The sequence below is a fragment of the Encephalitozoon hellem genome, chromosome VI (genome assembly GCF_000277815.2).
Source record: "Encephalitozoon hellem ATCC 50504 chromosome VI, complete sequence".
Lineage (NCBI taxonomy): Eukaryota > Fungi > Microsporidia > Unikaryonidae > Encephalitozoon > Encephalitozoon hellem.
In genome coordinates this window covers 160237-181518 of record NC_018473.1, presented here as the reverse complement: position 1 = coordinate 181518, position 21282 = coordinate 160237, and the positions used below count along the sequence as shown (strand labels likewise).

Here is a 21282-nt window from a genome sequence, read left to right as displayed (position 1 = left end):
TGCATACATGTTTTGGAAGGCTGATGTGATGTATGTTTCATGTACTTACGTATAAAAGACATGTGGTTCCTCAGAAACTATGGAGCACCGTAGGAAGGGGCTCGAGTGTTTTGCTGTTCCCGAGCCTAGCGGAATTTTCCTATCCTTCATAATACCGTTAGGAGGGCACACGCCAAAGGAAATGGTTTCTTCTATGTACAATGGAATATGCCTAGACTTGCAGAAGATCCTTGTGGGAATAGGCCGAGCTTCGATATCTAAGGACGTGGGGAACAAGGTTCAAGTATCTCTGAATGTGAACCATCGCTACAGCATCCATCAAATGATGAAGCTAGTTAGTAAGTGCTTTAGATATTGCTACAGAGTAGAGATACCTCTCTGCCTATATCCGATGAAAGCCGAAATAACTGAAAAGATGAAAGAAATAATGGATGCCACGGAGACTTCCATCTGCATCAAGATAGATGGCAAGGTTGAGGCCTTTATATGTGGAAAAAGAAGGGCGTGCCTGGATGCAAGAATGAAAATACTCCTAATGATTGAAAATGCATTTGGAAGGACCACCGAAATTAGAAGAGTAGGTATACCTGCAAAGGAGGTTGTCAGGAATGGAGGGAGGGTGTTCTACCACTCGAGAATAAATTCTGACGAATGTCTTATATCCCACAATGGGGCAGCCATTGATCTCCAGGAGCCTGAAAAGGTAGTTGAAAGGCTTGTACTCGACTCCCAAAAGACTGCACATTTGCTTTCATATAAGGGAGCTGAGGTTGAGGATATTCTGTCTGACACTCAATCATACATTGACACAAGAGAAATATGCGAAGATTACACGGAGGTGATTTTAAAAGGATTTGATCTGTATGAGGTTAGAAGAGCAAAGAATAAGATAAATCTACTGTACAATAGCATAATGAAAATGGTGGTAGAGAATATGAAGTATCCTAGCTATGACGGTGTTTTTATACTTCAGATCAAGAACATAAGCTGTGGATTCATGGTCATTGGTGAGAAGCAGACTCTATTGAGGATAGTGGAGGAGAATGGAGGATATGTGGAAGGCGAGATGGATATTGAGACAGAAACTGTCGAGTTTCTCTGTGGAAAGAAGAATGGAAAAATTACAAGAATAATGAGAGATGTGTGCTGTGGAATTGCAATTCACAAGAGGCCTGGAAGTACTAGGATCCATATGGTTATAAGTGGATCTTCCGGAGCATTCAAAAGCGCCTTAGAAATGATTGAAGACGAGTTTCCGGAGGAGTTAACTTTTTATATTGATGAGAGACATCATAAAAGAATAATTGGGTATGGAGGTAAGAATATCCAAAAGATAATGAAAAAGCATGGCGTCTATATAAAGTTCATGAACGAAAGGGAAAGAAAGAGATTTGCATACAAGGACAATGTTGTGATAAAGACTCCACGCAAGAACATCGAGAATCTTGTCAACATGAAAAATGATGTGATGGGCTTGATAGGCTGCTTCAGAGATGATTCCGAGTGTGTGGAAACAATGGTATCATTGCATGATTTTTACGACCTGGAGTACCCAATATACCGGTTTCTCTATAACGAGGCCATTATTAGAGGCTCGGAAGCTGGTGCATCGTATTACCTTAGTGAAAGCTACAGAACAAGCACCGGTCCTTATCATACATTTAAACTAAAAAACTGCAGTCAATGGTTCATAAAAACTACGGAGACACTCCCTTTAGAAAGAGTTTCTACAGTTCACTGGCTCAAGGGGATTGAAAGAATGTCTGTATTTTCGTGGCTCTTTGGCCATGGATATAGCTCCCTCTTCAATACGGAAAGGGAGGAGAAAGTCAAGGGCCAGGTCCACCTTTTTGAAGTAGGATTCTTATCCAAAAAATAAAAGATGTAAAACTATTGCAAGCTTTCAAAATGCTGTGTCTCTGGTTTTAGAAATGATTCTGAAACAGAGAAATAGGATGTCTCAACAAACATTCGAGAAATACAATGCACGATGATTTGCTCGGAAAAAAAGTAGACGAGATATTGACAATGGGGGAAGGTGTTAAAGCCCTTCTGTTTGACGAGGACACAAAGGTGATTCTTAGCAATATCATTCCTCATTCCCGATTTCTTGAGAACGACTATTTCTTATTTGATAGTATAATGAACAGAAGAAGAGAGAAGATACAAGGAATCACCTGTATAGCTGTAATACGCCCGGAGAGCATAAGATGGCTGATAGAAGAGGTGTCGAGCCCCTTTTACGAGAGATACATAATCCTGTTTACAAACCAGATAGATTCCTTGATGCTAGAAATTCTTGCTACAAGCGATGTATACTGTGTCATTTCTGAAGTCCACGAGATATATATGGACTTTTTTAAACAAGACAACTTTCTGTATACACTCCACCGGACGAAGGTCGACGACTATGCATCTCCATCCATCAGGAAAAGAGCTTTAGACGGGATTTTCTCTCTTATTATGAACCTTGGAAGTATTCCAACGATTAAAGTTCAGGCTGGAGATAAGTACCTCCTTGAGGACTCTGACATGTTGAACACCAGGCTTACAGGGCTCAATCTCGGGCAGGGTGGAACACTGATAATGCTGGACAGATCTTTTGATCTTTACACACCGTTGCTATATGAATGGAGATATCAATCCTTACTTTATGAACACACAGAATACGAGAACGGCATTGTCAGAATTGGAAAAAAAAGCTACTCTGTAGTTGGAGATCCATTTTTTGATGCTTCGAAATTTAAGGACATATATGAGGTTTCAGAAGACATCAAGGGGCTGATCAAGAAGGCGGAATTCAAAAAGAAGAGGCTTCATGAATTCATTTTTGACGATCTCGAGGAAAATACCAAGCTCTCTAGACAGCTGGAAGCACATCTTGCACAGCACGGCCACGTGATGAAGGCATGCCTCAGGCTCAAGGATTTAAGCGAAATAGAAATGAGCATCCTGAAAAACAACAAGGTCAGCAAGGAGGAAATTGACGAGTATCTTGCAAGAAAGGACATTTCGGTTATAGAGCGGAGCAAGCTGCTTATAATATATTCTCTTAAAAACAGAAAGAATCCAAGCAACGAGGTCAAAAGGCACCCAGACCTTATAGACGAAGTTGAGGCGTTTACAAAAAGATATCCACTCTTGATGCCCATATGGAGGCACTATGGATATCGCTTTGATGACGATGTCGATATTAAGCTAGGGTATCAGCCTGCGATCAAAAGGGTTCTCCGTCATTGGTGGACAAGCAGACTCGACGGAAAGTGCTTTTCTACTGCAAGGGAGTCTGAGAACCCAATGAGCTACATAATAGTTTACATAAGAAATGGAATCACCTACTCGGAATATCGAGCCCTGTATGAATATTATAGTACAGAAATGGAAGGAAAGTCAAGGCTCTATATTGTTGGTGATTCAATGATATCCTACAAGAATATTATGAAGGCCATTTAATCAGTGACGACTGTATGATCGCACACCTAAATAATTATTAAATCGATCTAATTTATTTACTGTCAAAATATCTTGGTTGGCTCTCATTATAAGCAGTGGCTATGGAGAGAAAATAAGATCATAATTAGCCCAACAAACATCAACCCGATAGATAGAAAGTAATTTTTCGGACCTATTACTGACAACTGTGCAAGTGATACATATTTCTTCCCGTATGGAAACATGGAAGTAATGTTAAGTGTATACATCCCTTCTGTCCCCACATCGGCCACGCCCCAAAGCTTTCTGAAGCTGGGAAAGGGTGCTATGTAAATCCAGTTTATGAATCTCTCGTCTGTGCTCAGATCAGGGACGTCACTGTAAACTGGCCACAGTGGAGGAGGAACAACTTCATCTCTTGTATAAGATGATGGCTTCACTGAGCTTCTTTCTGATTCCCACGAAATTCCTTCGGTCTCAATATCGATTCCATCAATCCTATATGTATCATGAGGAAAGCTATTTGGAAGAAGCCCCGCTGGATATATAATCTTTCCGTCCTTGTAAGATAATGGACTGGCTGAACTAAGGCTCTTTGGCCTTTCTCCCTTAAGTTGATCATAGCTAATGCTCTTGCTATACCTCAGGTTAGTCTGATAGAACTCTCTCATTTCCAGAAAAAGATAGATTCTGCCCCTAGGAAGATAGATATCTGTGCTCATGCTGTCTGTATATGGAATAGTTACTTCCATCAGGCTGCTATACACGAATGTTGCTATTATGCCAAGGACAAGGTTTAGGAGACCTATGACAAAAAGCGTGGTCAAAAAACTTCTGTTAGACTCTGATCTATATGTCCCGGGAAGCTTCTGGGATAGAAAGTGCCTTTTTATTCTTGATAGGTATGCTAGAAGACTCATCTAAATACAAGGCGCTATTATTGTTTGGGGTATGTCTGTATCTTTATTTAAGAGTAACAACCAAAAGCTTGTGGAGTTCCTATTTCTACAATCTGAAACTCAAGATTCACAGAGAACAGAAGCTCCTTAGTAGCTCACGCCCATAGACGCTAAAGTTCATTGCTTCGAAAATTTTTGCCCTTAAGAATGGTAAGTGACTGAAGAAGTGTTCTAATTTTGTAGACTGTTAAGAGGAGAAACCATGGAAGATCAAAGAAGAACAGAGGAAGTGTGAAGCCCATTCAGTGCGACAAGTGTGGGCGTGTGACCCCCAAGGACAAGGCAATCAAAAGATTTAGGATCCAGTCACTTATCGAGCAGGCGTCATTTGATGATCTGAAGGAAAAAACCATTTACGAGGTGTTTGAAGTCCCAAGAATGGGCTACAAGTCACAGTTTTGTGTGTCTTGTGCATGCCATGCCAAGATCGTTAGAGTTCGCTCTTCTCAGGCAAGAAAGATCAGGTATGGATTCAACCCGAACAAGGTAAGTTCTCATAATTAAAAGGCTTCCCAGATCTCTATGAAGATTCCCCCTTAAAACTCTGAGTCGTTTCAGACCAAAATATTTTATTCCTTTATTGCTCTTATTACACCAACAGCTATAGTTTTACTTTCTAGCCTCAATGCAAATCTCTGTCTTTCGTCCTCGTCTCTGCTGCCGTGGAAAACGCAGATGGGTGATGAAGCAACAATCTTAGCAAGAACCTTGCTTCCATGGCGGCAAAACCTTATTTTCTTATTGTTAATGTCTCTTATCTCCTTTATCTTGCACTGAACAGTGACAATCCCCACATGAAGAATACAAGTATAACCAGAACTTATGATGGTGTCACTATCAAGTATATTTAATCCGCAGGTGAATTCCTGAGTAGACTTATAGTCCATGTTATTGACATCAAGTATCTTACTCCCCACTGAAACATCATCAGCTTCCTCCTTCAGCTTTAATTTCACAACATCCCCGGGCTCTCCTTCTTCGATCTCAACCTCTTCTTCATCCATTATAGCTGAAATGGCATTCCTTGTATTCTGCGGCAGGATCTTTACTGCCATGTCGGGAACTACCTTTCCGCATTCGACTTTTCCAAACAAAACAGTAGTTCCCATAAGTTTCACCTTTTCTGTCACAGTGATAGCCAGTGGGGCGTCAGGCTTCCTTGGAATATTTATCTTGTCCAGCTCCGAAAGAAAAGAGTCCCCGCCATACCATGAACACGTTCCCTTCTCCTTAATATATTCTCCAGTAAATCCGCTGACAGGAATGAATATGGGTGACGGAAACATCCTCTTAACAAATGACCCGACCTTGTCTTTTATCTCATCAAACCTTTCTTTGCTCCACTTCACACTCGGATCGTCCATCTTGTTGACCAGCACAATCAATCTCTGGACACTTCCAGCCTTTAGAAGGAAGATGTGCTCCCTGGTCTGCCCACCCTTCTCAAATCCTGCTTCAAACTCATTTATTCTTGCAGATATTACCAATATCCCTACGTCCGCCCGGTTAGCTCCATTTATCATCTCAAACACAAACTGATTATGCCCAGGTGCATCCAGTATATTTATCCTTCGGTGGGGAAGCTCAAAAGATGCAGACCCTACCTCAGTTGTCTTCCCTCTTTCCCTCTCTTCAGGGTTAATGTCTAAGCACCAGCTCAAGTACCAACTCTCTCTGTTTTGCTCCCTAGACATCTGTTTATACTTCTCCAGTGTCCTTTGGTCCACCAGTCCCATCTGCACAAGGATCTGCCCACATATCGTCGACTTTCCTGCATCAACATGCCCAACAAACACAATATTGACCACCTTCTTCCGGGAAATGCGCACCTTCTCCAAATCCATCAGGGAGCAATTTGGAGTCTATTTATTAGATAACAAATTTTTGGGCCTCTGATCCCTGATGATGGCCGAGTTCTTTACGCGCAACTTGCATAAAACAGTCGACTTTCTATCGAAGGTTGGAATAACATCTGACGAAATCTCTGTGTCATTGTCTTCAAAGGAGTATCTTTCACTGACATATCAGAACATAAAGGAATACAGAAAGGCGTATGCCTCTCTTCTCTGCAAGACTAGCCTTCAACATCTTGAAGAGATTGTGTTTTGCGCATGCTGTTCCCAAAGAATCAACTTCATAAGAAACATAAACTTGCTTATTCATCTTAACAAACCCGTGGAAATTCACTGGTGCGGCTGTGAAAAGGACGAGTTTTTGCTCTACATTGAGGGTAAGGTGAAGAGAGACTTCCGCATTCTGTCGGATGTTGTTGTGATAAACCCATGGTTTTGGGAGGCATATCTGGACCTTGCAGAGCTTGCAACACCAGAGATTATCGAGTCGATCAACATTGTCGGCGGGCTAAGCGACTTCTTTTTCATGTATCTGTTTTGTACAAAGATGATCAAGAAGGCCTGGAAACCGTCTATGATGTCTGAAGACGAAGGGCATGGAGGCAAATGGATAAAGTCTTCGGACGGACTGTGCATCAACATGAAATATCCGAATTTGGCAGGCGCAGTCTTATACCATCAAAAGGACTTCGATGGATGCATTGAGGTTTTTGAGAAGGTCACAAGGAACTCCTTTTATTATGATCTGGACTACATAGATTTGTATTCAAATGCTTTGTATATAAAAAATGATAACAGAGTTATCCTTTTGGCAGAAAATGTCCTGAACATAAATAAGTATAGGTCTGAGGCTATGTGCTGCATAGCTAATTACTATTCTATGAAGAAAGAACACGAAAAGGCCATTGAGTATTTCAGACTTAGCATGAAGCTGAATCCTTCCTCCTCTATAGTTCACACTCTTATTGGCCATGAATATCTTGAGATGAAAAACATGGAGAAGGCAGTGAGCTCCTACAACGTTGCCTTAAAAATGTGCCCCATGGACTACCGAGCCTGGTACAGCATTGGGCAAGCATATGCAGCAATGACCATGTATGAATATGCCCTTTTTTTCATTAAGAGGGCATTGGAATGTAAGAACAACGACTCCATTGTTTGGACAACATTGGGACAGTGCTACATGAACCTCAACAGAATGGATGATGCCATTGGATGTTTCAAAAATGTTATAGAACTGAATGATCCTGACGGGTACCTGTACATTGGAGATGCTTACAAGAATATGAAAATGTACACTGAAGCTGTTGTTTATTATGAAAAGTATGTCGAGACTAGCAAGGATGACACTCGGAAGATATGCCTGTTTCTAGAGGAGTATTTCAAAAGGATGTTTGATGACAAGCGAAGTGCCTACTATGCTGGCCTTGCTAACAAATAAACTTGGCTCTGGCCCACCCTTTCACATGGAGTCAATAGAAGAAATTAACAAAGAATTGGAAAGCAAGCTTAAAAGGCTTGAAGAGGATATTATAAGCGTAATGGAGTACAATAACAAGTTGAAAGAGATGCTGGAGGCTCTCAAGGCCGAGGAAAGGCTTACCCTCGAATGGCTTCTTGAATGCCTCGACAACACCAAGAAGTTTGTTCAGAAAGCTCCCAGCATGGACTTCTTTGTGTAGTAGTTGGAAGAAAACATCAATAAAATTGCTTTATTTCATTTCAGAATCTTTTCAATGGAAACTTAAAGAAAACCGAAAGCCCCATGGCAACAAGGAACACACAGACAAGGACAGCAGGCCCATATATGTCGTCGTAAGGACCCGGGTCTCTCTTCCTTATCATACTAGCCCTCCATAAATACAGATACAAAGAATAGAAGGAAAAGATTATAGCTACAAGAATCAAGATCAGACCCGAAAAGCTAGCCCTTTCATCCCCGAGCCCTAGAAGCGCACTCCCAATACCTCCCAAGAAAATCGCAAATTGAACCCAAGACAGAAAGGTCCTTTCATTGGCGAAGAATACCTTTGGCTCTACACGAACAGGAATGGATATTCTTTTTCCATGAACGTCTATAGGGCTAAGTTTCTCGCTGTTGCTAGGCTCACTGTCAGCGGGAATATCGACCAGAACTGTATCCTTAAAGGACTTCTTGTCTACGTCCGGCTGGAACGGGTCCTTTCTTATGTCTACAGATACCTGTGGAAGCCAGTAGGGAATATCCTGAATAAATGGATAAAGAGCCGCACATCCATGCAAATACTTCGAAAACTTATGCACATGCTCTACTAGTGGCCCATTGATAAGCTCTTCAATCCACTTGGGCTTTGTTTCATCAAGGCTTTGCGTTTTGACCTCGAGTATTGCGTGAGGAAACCGTATTATCTCGTTCTTTGGAATGTTTCTGAAAGGAAATTCGCAGTTTATGTCATTTCTCCTCCATCTTTTGATCGGGTAGGCTGGATTGGCTATTTCAGCATCACTACATTCTTTTATCATGCATAGATCTGTGTCAAGGCTTACCCTAACACTAGAATCGTTTGGGATTTGGAATGCGCTTCTTCTGTAGAATGTCCTGACAACAGGCCTCAATCTCTTATTGATGATCGACCTCTGAACCTCCTCGTACAGCGTCCTTACATCCTCATTTCCATTTAGCCTCTTCACATCGTCCCATACATCCTCTCCATTAATGTACTTAAGAACCTGGTTTTCACTGATCATGAACCTCAATTTTTTACTTGACTCACCCGTCCATCCGTCCTCATGTCTTTTTCTCTCGATAAACACAACATCAGGAACCTTGGAAGTATACCATCTTATTCTGATCGCCTCGGAATGATGAAGCTTTTTAAGTCTTTCCCCATAAAGATCAAATGTCACATTGTCGAAGTACACAGACGATATGCATGTGTCATGTGAATCTTTGTTCCATGAGCTGTATGGACTCTTCTCCTTATCCTTCGAAAAAACATATATTGGAAGATGCTGGGTAATATAGAATTTTACAGGTATAACATTTTCCTTGTGAACCCAGTACTTATCAGTCCTTCTTATAAACGTACAGTTACTTTCAGACTTTTTCTTCTTCATCTTTGTAACCTTTAGAGAAACCTTACTTGATTTATATATCAAGTCATCAAGGTCTTCAATGGATCTAATCTTACCCTTCAGCATCGGCTTGTAAGAAGAAAAGAGCTTGTAACTGGTATCTCTGTCGTGCCTCTTTAGAAGCTTTTTGAATCCTATGACATTTATCCTTATAAACTCTGCAAAGTGGCGCATCTCCCCAGTTATCTCCTTTATTTTGGCCTTTATCTCTTTAGATGGTTTTTTCTCGACTACCTTCAGTCTCTGAACAAACTCAGAATGCTTGGATTCAACAAATCCAAAAACTCTCTTTATGTTGGCATCCAGCTCCCTAATGAACTCATCCTCGTCATCCGAAGTGAAATTTTCTTTTTTAAGCCTCTCTCTTAGGTTCTCGTAGTCCAGGTAGTTGTATTTGTATGGCGTATATACATTTCGCTTAAGATACTTCTGAAATCTCATGAGTTTCCGATTTTGGAAGAAAGTAATTATATATCGTGCCTACTTGTTTCATCGTAGATATGCACTAAACGGGTTTCTCCAATGAAACAGGTTTCTGATTCATAGATGGTTTGCAACGTACTCCACATCTCTCATTGGCCTTTGGATAGACTCTCGATCTTCCTCCCAACTTCCGTAGACCCGATAATAAGCTCCTTAACCTCATTGAATTCAAATAGTGTTATATTGTTCATGTTCAAGGCTCTTCCGTCTAAGCATTTGATGCCCTTGAGTGTTTTTGCAAGTCTTATCTCCCTGATCTTTTCAACCATCACTTTGCTTTCCTCTATGTTCTCTGTGTTGTAGCAGCATTCCAGAAGCTCTTTTGCAAGGGGGAAAAAGTACGGGTGGATGCGTGAGTACTCGTCGACTTTTTCTACTTCTGTATCCACTGCTGCCTTGAGATTTTCTAGTTGCAAGTACAACGGGAGTCTTATTTTGCACATATTTGATTTCTTCAGGAGCAAGGCAGCATATAGTGGGATCTTTACTATGTCCAGAGGCACCATCGGAGGATAAACTCTGTCCATAAGACACAGCTCCGGTATTGAGGTGGTGGGCTCTATCTCAACCAGCTCTTCGTACGCAATATGAAGAATCTCCTCTGGAGACATTACCATAAGGATACCGCTTGTGTAAAATATAATAAGCCAAGTCATACCAGTGGAAATAACAGCCTTCTAAATATTTTTGATGACAGCCGAGGAAGTATATCCGGTACAAAGCCCAGCCTCCACTCTCCCTAATTCCACCCTATGGATCGATTCTGCACTTTCTATATCTACAGTACTTGCTGCCTAGTTAGTCCTAGAAAATACTTTAAAAACAAACATCAACTGTAACCCTGATGAAAAACTCCACAGGCAGCCCTGAGGTTCTGGGGATTCTCCAAAGGAATCTAGAAAGGAAGATATTTGCTCTAAGAATAGATAAGGTAAGAAGTAAGGGGCTTCCTGTTGCCAGGCATCTGCCAGAAAAACTCTCCGGGTACATGGCCACTATGGAAATAAGCCGGCCAAGGATTTCCATGAAAAATAGGAATCTTTGGGTCAGCTCTACTTCCAGAATGGCTTAACTCTGTAGCCAAACTGTAAATTATTCCTAAAAGTCATATAGTAGAACAAAAGACGTTTAATCGGCACGAGATATCAAATAATTAAAGAGCCTTCTGCAAACCACTATTATTCTATAAAGGAGGTACTTCCCCAAAATCACAAAGAAAAGAGAGTCTGGATGCCTATTTTAAATGCTATCCCTTTGAAACAAGGTACTCTATTCCGTTCATGGTCCTTATATAGAACAGGGAAGAATCCCATTTTATAATTCTGTTAATTGTATTTGCCCCGTCAAATATCTTCAACAATTCTACAACCCTGTTGACCGGAATTGCACGCCTATTCTCAGACATAAACAATGTCCTTATTCTGTTACTCAATAGCAAGTTGTCCTCCTCCTCCTTGGACTTGTTCATAAACTCCTCTCTCCTTAGCCTTTCTTTTTCTCTTATTCTTTCCAGTATTGTGGACACCCTCTTTCTTGCAGACTCCACAGCCGCTGCGTTCCTTTTTGCTGGGATACAAGTCTCCTTTTCTGCAGCCTCTTCCCTAACCTCCTCGGGAAATAAAGGCTTCCGAGGCAAAGGGACCTCTTCGAAGTTAAATTCTGGATGAAATTTACCTCCGCTGCAAGTATATCCATTTTTGTCAAGAAACTCCTGGTGGCATTTCTTGACATGCTTCTCAAGCTTTTCATTGAACTCTCTTGTTTCCCCGTTAACATAAATAACAAAGGTATCAACTTCCTCCCCATCGTGGTGAATACTTATCTTTTTGAATTTGAAAAGATCCGGCGCTATGTAGTACATTCTCTCAATATCTCCAACCACTATTCTCTGCTTGACAAGGTTTTCTATACATCTTAAAGACTTTATGAAGATTGTCGTTAAGTTTCTTGCAGCATTAAATCGTTGAATCGTTTCCAAGACACGGAATATCTTCGACAGCTTTTGAAGAGATTTCGGAAGATAGAGGTGCAAGTTTAAGCTCAGTCCTTTGAATTCTAAATGTGATATCCCTCCAAATTGCCGGATCTTTTCCTTTCTCTCCTCATTCGTTCCCCATTTATCATCTATCTCTCCCCTATCCTTTCCAACAGACATGCTCTCCTCGTCATCCCTTCTCCTTGAGGCTATGTTCTCCTCTCCACTTAGCCCAAGCTCCTTCAGCTTCTCGAGCCACCTTCCAACCAAAGCCGCCTTCCCACAGCCCTGCTCCTTCCCCATCTTGTGCCCTTTGGCCTTCATTGCTTCCTTGCCGGCTTCCTTCCCTCTCCTAGACAAGCACTTTCTTCTTATCTCGTGCTCTCCCATTCACAACACCCATCAAGAAAAAATTTATACAACGAAAAATTACAATAAAAATGTCCCAGAGGATAGGTATTCACGCCCCATCAGAAGCATGAACGTTTTGTCCTTGGTGTTTGTTTAAAAGCTTTTAAAGGACTTCACACTAGCTCAATCCCTTCTTCTGCTTTACAAGGGTGTGCAAAAACATTATTTATAACCTTTAATTAGACATCACTTCCCTATCCTAACATTCCCGAACAAAACGTTTATGTACTCTTCAACAGATATGCTTTTCACGTAACTCTTTTCCTCGTCAGGTGCTTGTCCAACAAATCTTTTCGATATTTCCTGCACCAATCTGCCTTTCTTTTCCCTACCAGGAACAAGCCTAACCTTGTACTTGTATGCAGATATCACACTCCAGGGTCCACACACAGGCATCGAGTGGACTATCTCCATCCCCGACGGGTCACTCACAAACTTATGATCCTCCTTCTCGTCAATCTTCATGTCCCCTATCTCCTCCTCAATGTCCTTCAAAACCTTGAATAGCAGCCCAAGACCATACTCAATCTTATGGCATTCCACATAGTTCTTCTTTCCCTTTATCATAAAAGATCCCTTTGTTAGGTACTCTCCTGAAGGGGCAGTCTTACTAACTTGTTCTCCATAGACATACCAGACAGGAGAAACAACATTAGCTTCCCAGCACTTTGACATGCACAATGCCATAGACGCCGCCTCTTCTATTGTCTTTGGCGTGGGTTTCTTGACAATAATACTTGAGCTTCCATGCATGTCACCATGGAAGTATAGGTCATTGGGCTCTAGATGCTTCTTGACGAGAATCTCGTTCTGCTGTGCATTCCTCCCCCCTATTACAAGCACCCCATCAGAAGAAAAAAAGAAGTGGAACTTTTCAAACCAGTAAAGGGCCCTTGTGATCTTCTTGGTCTCTACTTTCGGTGCTATCTTTTTCAGCACCTCCTCAAGACTGTCCCTCGTCTTCATAATCTTTTCTTCAAGTTTCTTGCTCTTCTGATAAAACCTGCTTACGTTGTTAAATAAGGTGACTTCAAAATCAATCTGGATCTCTTCGCCTTCTAAGACTATTGTACAAGTATGTGATATGAAGTCTGTCTTTACAATGGCCTTTGAAATCTCATTTCCCTTCCTATTCTCTTGCTCCCGGAACTTTTCAAAGTCGGTCCACTTCACCTTGTTTTTCTTGACAACCTTGAAAATGTCCAGTATTTTGTTCACAAAATCTGCATTTGCCTCTAGCAGCTCTGCCTTCTTCCTGTAGGACTCTCCTTCTTGCTCCATTTCTTTCATGTAATTCTCCTGCCTTTTCCTCACCTTATCCACTTTTGACTCCCTGTCGTTCTTTCCAAATTTCTTTCTGCTTTGGAAGAAAAACTCTGCCGCATCATTGAATGTTGGAAAGTCTCTTGCATCATCAATCTTGAAGGGAATAAGGTTCGATGGCTTGCCCTTCTCCATAATCACTCCTCCATACCCTTGGATGTCCTCGATTCTCTTTTTAAACTCTTTCATAAACTCTTCAAAGGTGTTTTTCACATCCTCCTTGATTGGAATTCCGTTCGATGCAGACTTCTTCATGTCCATAGGATTGACCCTTATCTTTACACCTAGTTCTCCCAGGACTTTCTTAACTAGAAGCTCATCCAAGGGAAGAAAGTCCCTCAAATCACTCCTGATAAAAGCATCAATGCTGAAGTCAAAGTCAACCTTGTTAAATACATATTCCGACCCTTTCACAATGTCCAAGTCTTTGACAACCCGAAATATTTCCGATATCTTCCCATCTTCCACAATCAAAATGTTTCCTCCAGAAAAGAACTCAAATACAATCTTTTGCCTTCCAAGCTCAAGAACAACAACACGATCAAATCCACATTGGTATATATCAACAACCTTGTCCCTTCGGGCCTTTCTTCGCAGAATCTTACAGAAGTGGGAAATGTCCATATCATGCTCCTGTGTCAAATGGATCCTAACCCCGGGCTCGACAAGGAGAATGTCCTTGTTACTAAACTTTATGTAGATGATTCTCTGCGACGTTGTGTAAAAGTTCTGGATGAATTTCCCCACTAGCCTGGGCCGAAGCTCATTGACCGTTGCACGGATGTCCAAAAAAGTATACCTCTGCTTCATCAGGGTTCATCTGATGTAAATATTTCTAGTATGAAGCACTGGTTTGGGATCATGCGTGAAACACTTCTTAATAACATCTTTGTTTATTTTCGCAATGGATCTAGAATCTAACCAAGCCTTGGCAGAAGAGTGGAAGACAGAGGCGGGGCTGCTCCTTTCCTCGCAACTTCTATTGGAGTACAATGCGTTCTATTTTTACACGGCATGTGCTGCTCACTTCGGTAATCCTACGGTCTGTCTCAGGGGACTGGAAAGGTTTTTCAAAGAATGTAGTCTTGAGGAAAATGAGCATGCTCAGAAGATCATCGACTTCATGAATATGAGGGGTCTAAAGATCGAGTTCCAAAGCGTAGAGGCACCAGATATCAAAAAGTACGAGAAGACAAGCGACATTCTTGAGGCTAGCAAAGAATTTGAGCAAGCGGTGCTTAAAAATATATTGACTATTTCTGAAATAGCTGCAAAGGCAGGAGATGGAACCATTGTTGAATTCCTTGAGGATTTTGTTGCCGAGCAGGTCAGATCCATTTCAAAGCTCAACGACTTGCATGTCAACTGTGTCAGATGTGGAGATAGTGGCATGGGATTGTTTGTCTTTGACCAGTCACTATTAAAGGAACATTAAAGATACTTTGAGTTTTCTTTAGATGCCTTCTACAACCCTACATATGGATGAGCTTATCTCAGAACTCAGGAGCACGCAAGCAAGGAAGGAAAGCCAAACGGGCTCTACGGTGAATGGCAATGATCTTCCTGCTAGCAGTATTGTATCAAGGGGCTTCTCTAGCGAGATGCCTCCAGACCCATTTGCTCAAGAAGGTTTTGAGAAGATTTCGGAAGACGAGGATACAAAAGACGACGTCCATGAGCTTACATCTTCACAAGTTCCTACCTCATTTCATATAATGAAGCTTGATTTCGACGTATTGTCACGGGTAAAAAAAGAAAACCAAGTCGATGCAGACATAAACAAGATAAAGGGCAGCAAAAAGTATAAGATCGAGAATTTATTTGCAGGGATTATTAAAAAGTTGAATGTGTTTGGAGCAGACACCGCCTGCTTGGAGCTTGTGGACGAAAGCGGATCAATATGTGGGTCTTGTCCTTTGAGCGTGGTAGATGAGTTTGGATTAAAAGTAGGGACAATTGTGTTGTTGTCCAAATGCTCCCTATGGAAGATCAATGGAAACCACTTGAACATAGTAGCGTCAAACATAAACAAAGTCATATGAATATCAATATTATACTATTTTCACAGACCAAAGAAGTCAAGGATGTTGTTTTTTCTTTTTCCTAAGATGTTATTTCCATCATCCATGACATCAAAGTCTATTTCCACATATACTGGACAGTGATCGCTACCATAGATCTCAGGCTGTATGTTACAATCTTTAAATCTATGAGAAAATCCAGATGGAATAAGGATATAATCTATTCTTGTGCCCAAGTTGTGAGGACGCATGTTGAGCATTGTGTTCCAGCACGTATAAGACTCAGGCTTCTTGTGCAGAATCCTGTAGGCGTCCACATGCTTTCCGCCATCTATTAAACTCTTCAGCCATTTCCTTTGTTGCACTTCGAAAAGGTATGCCTCCAATGCATCCTCGGTGTAAAACTCGTAGGGAAGCTCGGTTTTGGACACAAATTTCTTTGCCTTTCTCCCTATTTCATGTATCTCTTCTTTCTTCGATATATGCCTTCTCTTACTCTGTATGCGCAGAAGTTCGTTATAGAACTGATAATGATCAATGATTGAGTAGACTGCATTGAAATCTCCACAGATAATTGCATCCTCATGCACCCTAATAAATGCACCAATTTCATCGTAGAACCTGATCACTTCAGACTTGTCCTTCTCAGACCTCTCGTCAAAAAAGGGAAAGTAAAGGTTTAGAATCTTGAACTCTCCGTGGTCAGTCAATAGAGACCTTCCCTCTTCCGAAAATGGCGAATGAATAACTCCCCTACAATACAGTTTCTTCGATACCACTGTCGAGACACCAGACCTTCCGCTACTCCTCTTGTTTACGCTTGTGAATGTGACATAGTCCCTAAGGGAGTGGAACTCTCCTAGTGCATTTTCATTTCCCCTTGTTTCTTGAACGCACAAGATATCTGCTCGGAGGATGTCCTTCACATATTCGTTGAATCTCATTTTATAGCTTTTCATTACATATTTACTGAAAGAACGCATGCCGTTGACGTTGAACGACGTTATCCTCATAGGTCCGAAACAAAAAAGCTGATGGGCACATAAATATCATGGATTTAATAATCATCGGCTCTAGGAATCCTTCTTCTACTCCTCTTCTTCACAAGAGTACTCCCCAAGAACTTTAAAGATCTTGGCTGTAACATTGTTGGCTGCCTGGTAATCAAAGGTAGCGATCAACTTGAGAATCCCACAGAAAGACGTTACTAGCATCCCTCTTTTGCGCCCCCTTTCATCCCCATCCACGCTGATGAATATTAGCGAGGGTTGTGCATCATCATTGATCGACCTCATGAAAATATATTTCTGGCTGTTGTACTCGATGTTTTTTACCTGAATATTCTCTGTGCACTCATCCAAGTCTCTCACACTCATAGAGCACTTTCCATTGGTTTCATGTGTGTGATTTACGTCATTGAAATTCGTGAGCTGTAGGGATAGAACATCTTCTTCTAAGTCCTTCACTAGACTATCAAACACTTCTTCATACTCCATATTCGTTCCTTTTCCTTCATAAATCATCCCACCCATTTTGGGGCCTTGAACAAATTCCTTGATTTTTGTTTGTACCCTAATGAAGTGTTTTCTTCTTTTCGTAGCATTGGTGACAGCAATTACAGATGACCTGAACTCGACACTGATGGCGATCAAAAGACTCCATGAAAAAACAAACTACAGTACCTTCTACGAAGTTTTTGGTGTCTCAGAAAATGCCTCCATCACAAGCATAAAGAAGCTATACCAAAAGATGATGAAGCTCCCAAGCCCCATCTCAGGAATTGAGAAAAGAGAGGATGCCGTTGCACTCTTGACAGAGGCTTACAACATCTTGAAAAATAAGAAGTCTGCATACGATTTTATACTTTCAAACTCATATATCTATATTGGGGGCAAGGATAACTTCAGAAACAATCTTTATGTAATTCTAATGTCCATAGTTGCTGGACTGTTGGCAATTGACTTGATACACTTTGGTATCAGATACCTGGCTTTCATGGCCAGCCCTAAGAAGACTCCAAGAAAGAAGGGGCCCAAGGATACTAAGGAATCCGCGCCGTCTATGATGATTGTAAGTATTCTCCGCTCTATTAAGTCTTTGATTAAAAAGTAATGTTCTCTTGCCGTTTCGGACTGCGCTTCTGAGATTGCTGTGTTCAGAACTTGCTCCTATTTTTTATGGGAGGATATGTATCACATGATGACTACGTCTCTATATCCCCTCGCTATCATATCTGCATGGAATCCCGCTCTCCCCATTATGGATGGACATATCCTCCTCGCCATAACAGTAAGGAACGTTTTGTCCTTCAGACTTAAGCAGAATCCTTCCTGCCCTGCCAACAAGATCAATTTCTGTGCAATCGCTTTTGGGCTCTGGCTCGATAGAAAATGAATTTTTGTCGAATCTTTTCCACTCTCCGGAAAACGCATATTCGACCTCAAAGGGAGTCACAATAGGAATGTGCAGCTCAAGGTTGCATTCAAAGAGCGGGCAATCCACAATCACAATGCACTCAGTCCCCTCTATGGTTATCATTCTTTCATAGGAAAGGTCTTTTAGAAACAGGAGATATGCGTTCTTGCGCCTAGAAATAAGTGCCTTTCTAATAGTCCTTGCTAACTCCTCATAGACTCTCGATGTAAATATTATTGCAAATATCTGAAGATCCTGGATCATCCTTCCCTTGTTGCATTTCGACGAAAGGTACTGCATTCTATCTCGCTTTTCCAGCTCATAGAAAGATTTTGCATCGTATTTGTAGAAATAGTAGTCGTAGAACATTTGGCTCTTTGTTACCACGAAGGTGTTGCTATCTATCTCATCCTCGCTCTTTGAGGAATATCCTCCGTAGACCGAGTCACATACTATGTTTTCCTGCTTTCCTTCCAGGCGGTTCATGTCTTCTTGAGACATACAGCATGAGATGCTTATAAAGTCTTCGAAAGGATGAAGAGGACAGCAAACTCCAAGAAGAACAAAAAACTCAAAGGATTTGGTCTTCAGAGGACAAAGAATACCCTCTCCGTTGAGTAGAAATGTATCTACATGCGGGTGTCTTCCTTTTATATGGTCATAGACATCCCTCAGCATGTGCTTGTACTCCTCAGTGGATAACAGGCCTACTTCGGTTTTTCCTCTAAGTTTTTCATCGAGAAGGCCAAAGTCCATTGTGGGGAGGCTTCTTTCAGAAAATATCCTCCTTGGGCTTCTCTTGTGAGGTCATTCTATTTCTGATGGTCGAAAATGCAAAGGACAGGACGTATAGAAAGTTGAAAAGCATCTGAGCTGTCCCCACCTCCCAATAGACGAATGCATATATTATCACCTCAACGGCATAGTGCGAATATTGAAATGTCTTTCGAACAAAGACAAAGTAATGGGAAAGCAACTGAAGGGCGTTGAGAAGCACAAAGATACCTTTGCTTCTAATGGCTTTGTCCCTGAGATGTATACAGATAAATGTATAATATACCATTCCATGGGCGAACTGAAGAAGGCTCATCCTACTTCTGCTGGAATATCTAAGAACCTTGGTTTCTATGAATCGGCGTCCAAGATGAAAAGGATAGATGTTTTTGATTGGCAGTAAGAACGACAGGATAATCCCATATGCATAGAAATACTGGTAGTTGTTTTTTGAAATCCCCTTTGGTATATGGCCATGTCTCGTCAGGCTGTTTGCAAATATGTACGAAGCTAGAGTTACCACTGGTAGCAGAGCAAAATACGAAGTCTCAATCAATGCAAACATCAGGGATCCAAACACTTTCCAAAATTGCTCAAAAACAACAGTTTATTATTGATCTCCACACACCTATCCATATTTATTCTGCTATTTATAGTTCAGAAAGAAAATAAGACCGGCGTCAACTCTAGCGTAGATATCATTATATGCCTTCTTCATGTAGTACATAGACATAAATCCAAAGAGAACCTTGTCTAGTGCAAAGTCAAACTGATTCAATCTCCAGAATGTAAACATGTAGTTGAATATGGAAAAGAAGCTTATCTTAGAAAAGACTTGGTAGAGCAGAACCATAATAAAGAGATATATAAACCCATTCGTCTCCACAAACTTATATTCTAGAGGAGATTGCTTCTGGAAGAAAACATATTCAAGGCCCCTTCCCATCTCGATATCTACAAGTGCATGGACATCCGTGAAAAAGAAGTCTCTTATTATTATGACGAATGCGTCGACTAATGACTTAAACAGAATGGTTGACACCAGATACATTAGAAGCAAGATGCTAACTGTTACAAGTGAAACCACAACTCTATGCGGTACTATCTCATTGTCCAGCCTGTAGAACGAAGAGCACTGCTCACATTTTCTTATATCCTTAATTCTTTTGCCTCTGTATCTCCACATTTTTAGGCATGCGCTGTGGACGAGACCTATGGATCCTTTGCAGTTACAAGGAGAGATCAAATCATCTTTCATGTTTATTGGATTTGTCAACGAGTAGCAAATCTTACAAAATCTAGAATCCTCTGCCATATTTCTAGGCACTGTTATGGACAAGCTGATGCCATCTTGCTCTTTTTTAGCTTGGAAGCCATCGCCGCATTCCACGCCCTCCATGCACAGTTCCTTGCTCGGTATTATATCTTCTTATCCACCACCAATAAAAGCCCTCTCTCCTTTTGCCTGGCAAATAGGCGGATAAAAAAAGTCACTTGCTGATCAATCATATTTCTGGGAAGATGGCTTTGATAAAAGACTTTAAATAAAAATGTGTGACTCCATGGCACATGGACCCATCAAGGCCATGTTTCCTTGGAGCTCTTTTTATACCTCCAAATGGCAGAGATAGGAACCGTCCTTACTCCGTAGCTTTGGAGGGGGCTATCATTTTTGTGTTTTCAAATACTCAATAAAAGTTACATTGAAAATTTTACTCCAGCCTGTATCTTGAAAGTACATCGTCTTTTGAAGGGATGCTTGTTATTTTTTCAGTTGCAAAGTAATCGTCTTCGAAGAAAAGCCCGCTTGCTTTGTCTATCTCAATCTGAAGGCTTAAGACTGTGTCCGGGTTGTCATAATCCAAGATCTCATAGGCTAGTAGCCCCTGGTTCTGAACAAACGAAGCCATCTCATCATGTATCTTCTTTTTCTTCCCCACCTTCTCCAGGCATTCTAGCGATGCAACGTCTTCCAAAGGGTACCCCAGATCAAGCTTTCTCCAGCTATCACACTTGCTAATCACATTAATCTGAGCCGACTCAAGGAGGCATAGGCATAGTGTGGAAATCAAATATGACGAAATCAATGAGTGGTCGTTCGAGAAAAATACAAGATCAACAAGATTGACGATGACCACCGAATATCCATTACTCTTGAGATATCTGATTATATTGTTGGGAACGTCGCTGGACATAAAGAATTCCACTTGTCCTGGAAAGTCAAACAGAATATAGTGGTCCGTTCCCTCAATATTCTCCTGAAAGAACTCGTCCATTCTTGCAGAGAATTCTTCTAGAATGCATTTTGTAGACATGTTGGGTCCAACATTATGCTTTTCCTGATACATCAAGGACGGAGAGATTGAGCATATTGAATAATCGAACTCCCTGTCATTGCAGTTGCCAGGATCAAGATTCACTGTGTATGGGCTTCTATGTGCAAGCCACTCCTTCTTGCACATGACATAGGTAGACTTTCCACTTCCGGGTGGCCCTATAATGACTTCTGCATACTTCATACT

At 41.2% G+C, this 21282-nt stretch overlaps 21 protein-coding genes and 1 non-coding gene across 22 annotated transcripts; 9 read left to right on the top strand and 13 right to left on the bottom strand.

Moving 5' to 3' along the window:
* Positions 1-79: 79 nt before the first annotated feature.
* EHEL_061460 (uncharacterized protein) lies at positions 80-1879 on the top strand (the record flags this gene model as incomplete). Its single annotated transcript, XM_003887447.1, has 1 exon — positions 80-1879. The coding sequence occupies one exon, from the start codon at positions 80-82 to the stop codon at positions 1877-1879; it is 1800 nt and encodes a 599-aa protein (XP_003887496.1).
* Positions 1880-1983: 104 nt separating this feature from the next.
* EHEL_061450 (Sec1-like vacuolar protein sorting-associated protein) lies at positions 1984-3453 on the top strand (the record flags this gene model as incomplete). Its single annotated transcript, XM_003887446.1, has 1 exon — positions 1984-3453. The coding sequence occupies one exon, from the start codon at positions 1984-1986 to the stop codon at positions 3451-3453; it is 1470 nt and encodes a 489-aa protein (XP_003887495.1).
* Positions 3454-3539: 86 nt separating this feature from the next.
* On the bottom strand, positions 3540-4352 carry EHEL_061440 (Cdc50-like protein; the record flags this gene model as incomplete). Its single annotated transcript, XM_003887445.1, has 1 exon — positions 3540-4352. The coding sequence occupies one exon, from the start codon at positions 4350-4352 to the stop codon at positions 3540-3542; it is 813 nt and encodes a 270-aa protein (XP_003887494.1).
* A 186-nt stretch (positions 4353-4538) lies between these two features.
* Positions 4539-4895, top strand: EHEL_061430 (40S ribosomal protein S26; the record flags this gene model as incomplete). The annotated part of the gene is made up of 2 exons (XM_003887444.1): positions 4539-4541; positions 4575-4895. The coding sequence occupies 2 exons, from the start codon at positions 4539-4541 to the stop codon at positions 4893-4895; spliced, it is 324 nt and encodes a 107-aa protein (XP_003887493.1).
* A 65-nt stretch (positions 4896-4960) lies between these two features.
* On the bottom strand, positions 4961-6235 carry EHEL_061420 (translation elongation factor EF-1 alpha; the record flags this gene model as incomplete). Its single annotated transcript, XM_003887443.1, has 1 exon — positions 4961-6235. One exon carries the CDS (start codon positions 6233-6235, stop codon positions 4961-4963), a length of 1275 nt encoding a protein of 424 aa, XP_003887492.1.
* A 58-nt stretch (positions 6236-6293) lies between these two features.
* On the top strand, positions 6294-7685 carry EHEL_061410 (uncharacterized protein; the record flags this gene model as incomplete). Its single annotated transcript, XM_003887442.1, has 1 exon — positions 6294-7685. The coding sequence occupies one exon, from the start codon at positions 6294-6296 to the stop codon at positions 7683-7685; it is 1392 nt and encodes a 463-aa protein (XP_003887491.1).
* Positions 7686-7710: 25 nt separating this feature from the next.
* Positions 7711-7926, top strand: EHEL_061405 (uncharacterized protein; the record flags this gene model as incomplete). Its single annotated transcript, XM_059743521.1, has 1 exon — positions 7711-7926. The coding sequence occupies one exon, from the start codon at positions 7711-7713 to the stop codon at positions 7924-7926; it is 216 nt and encodes a 71-aa protein (XP_059599504.1).
* Positions 7927-7966: 40 nt separating this feature from the next.
* EHEL_061400 (SPX domain-containing vacuolar polyphosphate accumulation protein) lies at positions 7967-9799 on the bottom strand (the record flags this gene model as incomplete). Its single annotated transcript, XM_003887441.1, has 1 exon — positions 7967-9799. The coding sequence occupies one exon, from the start codon at positions 9797-9799 to the stop codon at positions 7967-7969; it is 1833 nt and encodes a 610-aa protein (XP_003887490.1).
* A 131-nt stretch (positions 9800-9930) lies between these two features.
* Positions 9931-10458, bottom strand: EHEL_061390 (uncharacterized protein; the record flags this gene model as incomplete). Its single annotated transcript, XM_003887440.1, has 1 exon — positions 9931-10458. The coding sequence occupies one exon, from the start codon at positions 10456-10458 to the stop codon at positions 9931-9933; it is 528 nt and encodes a 175-aa protein (XP_003887489.1).
* A 227-nt stretch (positions 10459-10685) lies between these two features.
* On the top strand, positions 10686-10913 carry EHEL_061385 (uncharacterized protein; the record flags this gene model as incomplete). The annotated part of the gene is made up of 1 exon (XM_059743520.1): positions 10686-10913. The coding sequence occupies one exon, from the start codon at positions 10686-10688 to the stop codon at positions 10911-10913; it is 228 nt and encodes a 75-aa protein (XP_059599503.1).
* A 174-nt stretch (positions 10914-11087) lies between these two features.
* On the bottom strand, positions 11088-12206 carry EHEL_061380 (uncharacterized protein; the record flags this gene model as incomplete). Its single annotated transcript, XM_003887439.1, has 1 exon — positions 11088-12206. One exon carries the CDS (start codon positions 12204-12206, stop codon positions 11088-11090), a length of 1119 nt encoding a protein of 372 aa, XP_003887488.1.
* A 207-nt stretch (positions 12207-12413) lies between these two features.
* On the bottom strand, positions 12414-14360 carry EHEL_061370 (uncharacterized protein; the record flags this gene model as incomplete). Its single annotated transcript, XM_003887438.1, has 1 exon — positions 12414-14360. One exon carries the CDS (start codon positions 14358-14360, stop codon positions 12414-12416), a length of 1947 nt encoding a protein of 648 aa, XP_003887487.1.
* A 94-nt stretch (positions 14361-14454) lies between these two features.
* EHEL_061360 (ferritin) lies at positions 14455-14985 on the top strand (the record flags this gene model as incomplete). Its single annotated transcript, XM_003887437.1, has 1 exon — positions 14455-14985. One exon carries the CDS (start codon positions 14455-14457, stop codon positions 14983-14985), a length of 531 nt encoding a protein of 176 aa, XP_003887486.1.
* A 43-nt stretch (positions 14986-15028) lies between these two features.
* EHEL_061350 (uncharacterized protein) lies at positions 15029-15592 on the top strand (the record flags this gene model as incomplete). The annotated part of the gene is made up of 1 exon (XM_003887436.1): positions 15029-15592. The coding sequence occupies one exon, from the start codon at positions 15029-15031 to the stop codon at positions 15590-15592; it is 564 nt and encodes a 187-aa protein (XP_003887485.1).
* A 20-nt stretch (positions 15593-15612) lies between these two features.
* Positions 15613-16584, bottom strand: EHEL_061340 (exonuclease III; the record flags this gene model as incomplete). The annotated part of the gene is made up of 1 exon (XM_003887435.1): positions 15613-16584. One exon carries the CDS (start codon positions 16582-16584, stop codon positions 15613-15615), a length of 972 nt encoding a protein of 323 aa, XP_003887484.1.
* A 75-nt stretch (positions 16585-16659) lies between these two features.
* EHEL_061330 (uncharacterized protein) lies at positions 16660-17103 on the bottom strand (the record flags this gene model as incomplete). The annotated part of the gene is made up of 1 exon (XM_003887434.1): positions 16660-17103. The coding sequence occupies one exon, from the start codon at positions 17101-17103 to the stop codon at positions 16660-16662; it is 444 nt and encodes a 147-aa protein (XP_003887483.1).
* A 43-nt stretch (positions 17104-17146) lies between these two features.
* EHEL_061320 (uncharacterized protein) lies at positions 17147-17683 on the top strand (the record flags this gene model as incomplete). The annotated part of the gene is made up of 1 exon (XM_003887433.1): positions 17147-17683. One exon carries the CDS (start codon positions 17147-17149, stop codon positions 17681-17683), a length of 537 nt encoding a protein of 178 aa, XP_003887482.1.
* Positions 17684-17782: 99 nt separating this feature from the next.
* EHEL_061310 (Diphthamide synthase subunit DPH2) lies at positions 17783-18742 on the bottom strand (the record flags this gene model as incomplete). Its single annotated transcript, XM_003887432.1, has 1 exon — positions 17783-18742. One exon carries the CDS (start codon positions 18740-18742, stop codon positions 17783-17785), a length of 960 nt encoding a protein of 319 aa, XP_003887481.1.
* A 16-nt stretch (positions 18743-18758) lies between these two features.
* Positions 18759-19325, bottom strand: EHEL_061300 (uncharacterized protein; the record flags this gene model as incomplete). Its single annotated transcript, XM_003887431.1, has 1 exon — positions 18759-19325. One exon carries the CDS (start codon positions 19323-19325, stop codon positions 18759-18761), a length of 567 nt encoding a protein of 188 aa, XP_003887480.1.
* An 81-nt stretch (positions 19326-19406) lies between these two features.
* EHEL_061290 (uncharacterized protein) lies at positions 19407-20159 on the bottom strand (the record flags this gene model as incomplete). Its single annotated transcript, XM_003887430.1, has 1 exon — positions 19407-20159. One exon carries the CDS (start codon positions 20157-20159, stop codon positions 19407-19409), a length of 753 nt encoding a protein of 250 aa, XP_003887479.1.
* A 135-nt stretch (positions 20160-20294) lies between these two features.
* On the bottom strand, positions 20295-20418 carry EHEL_061285. The gene has a single exon (XR_009467982.1). It is a non-coding gene; the product is annotated as a miscellaneous RNA (non-coding RNA).
* A 54-nt stretch (positions 20419-20472) lies between these two features.
* EHEL_061280 (ATP-binding protein) lies at positions 20473-21279 on the bottom strand (the record flags this gene model as incomplete). The annotated part of the gene is made up of 1 exon (XM_003887429.1): positions 20473-21279. One exon carries the CDS (start codon positions 21277-21279, stop codon positions 20473-20475), a length of 807 nt encoding a protein of 268 aa, XP_003887478.1.
* Between the last annotated feature and the right edge of the window lie 3 nt (positions 21280-21282).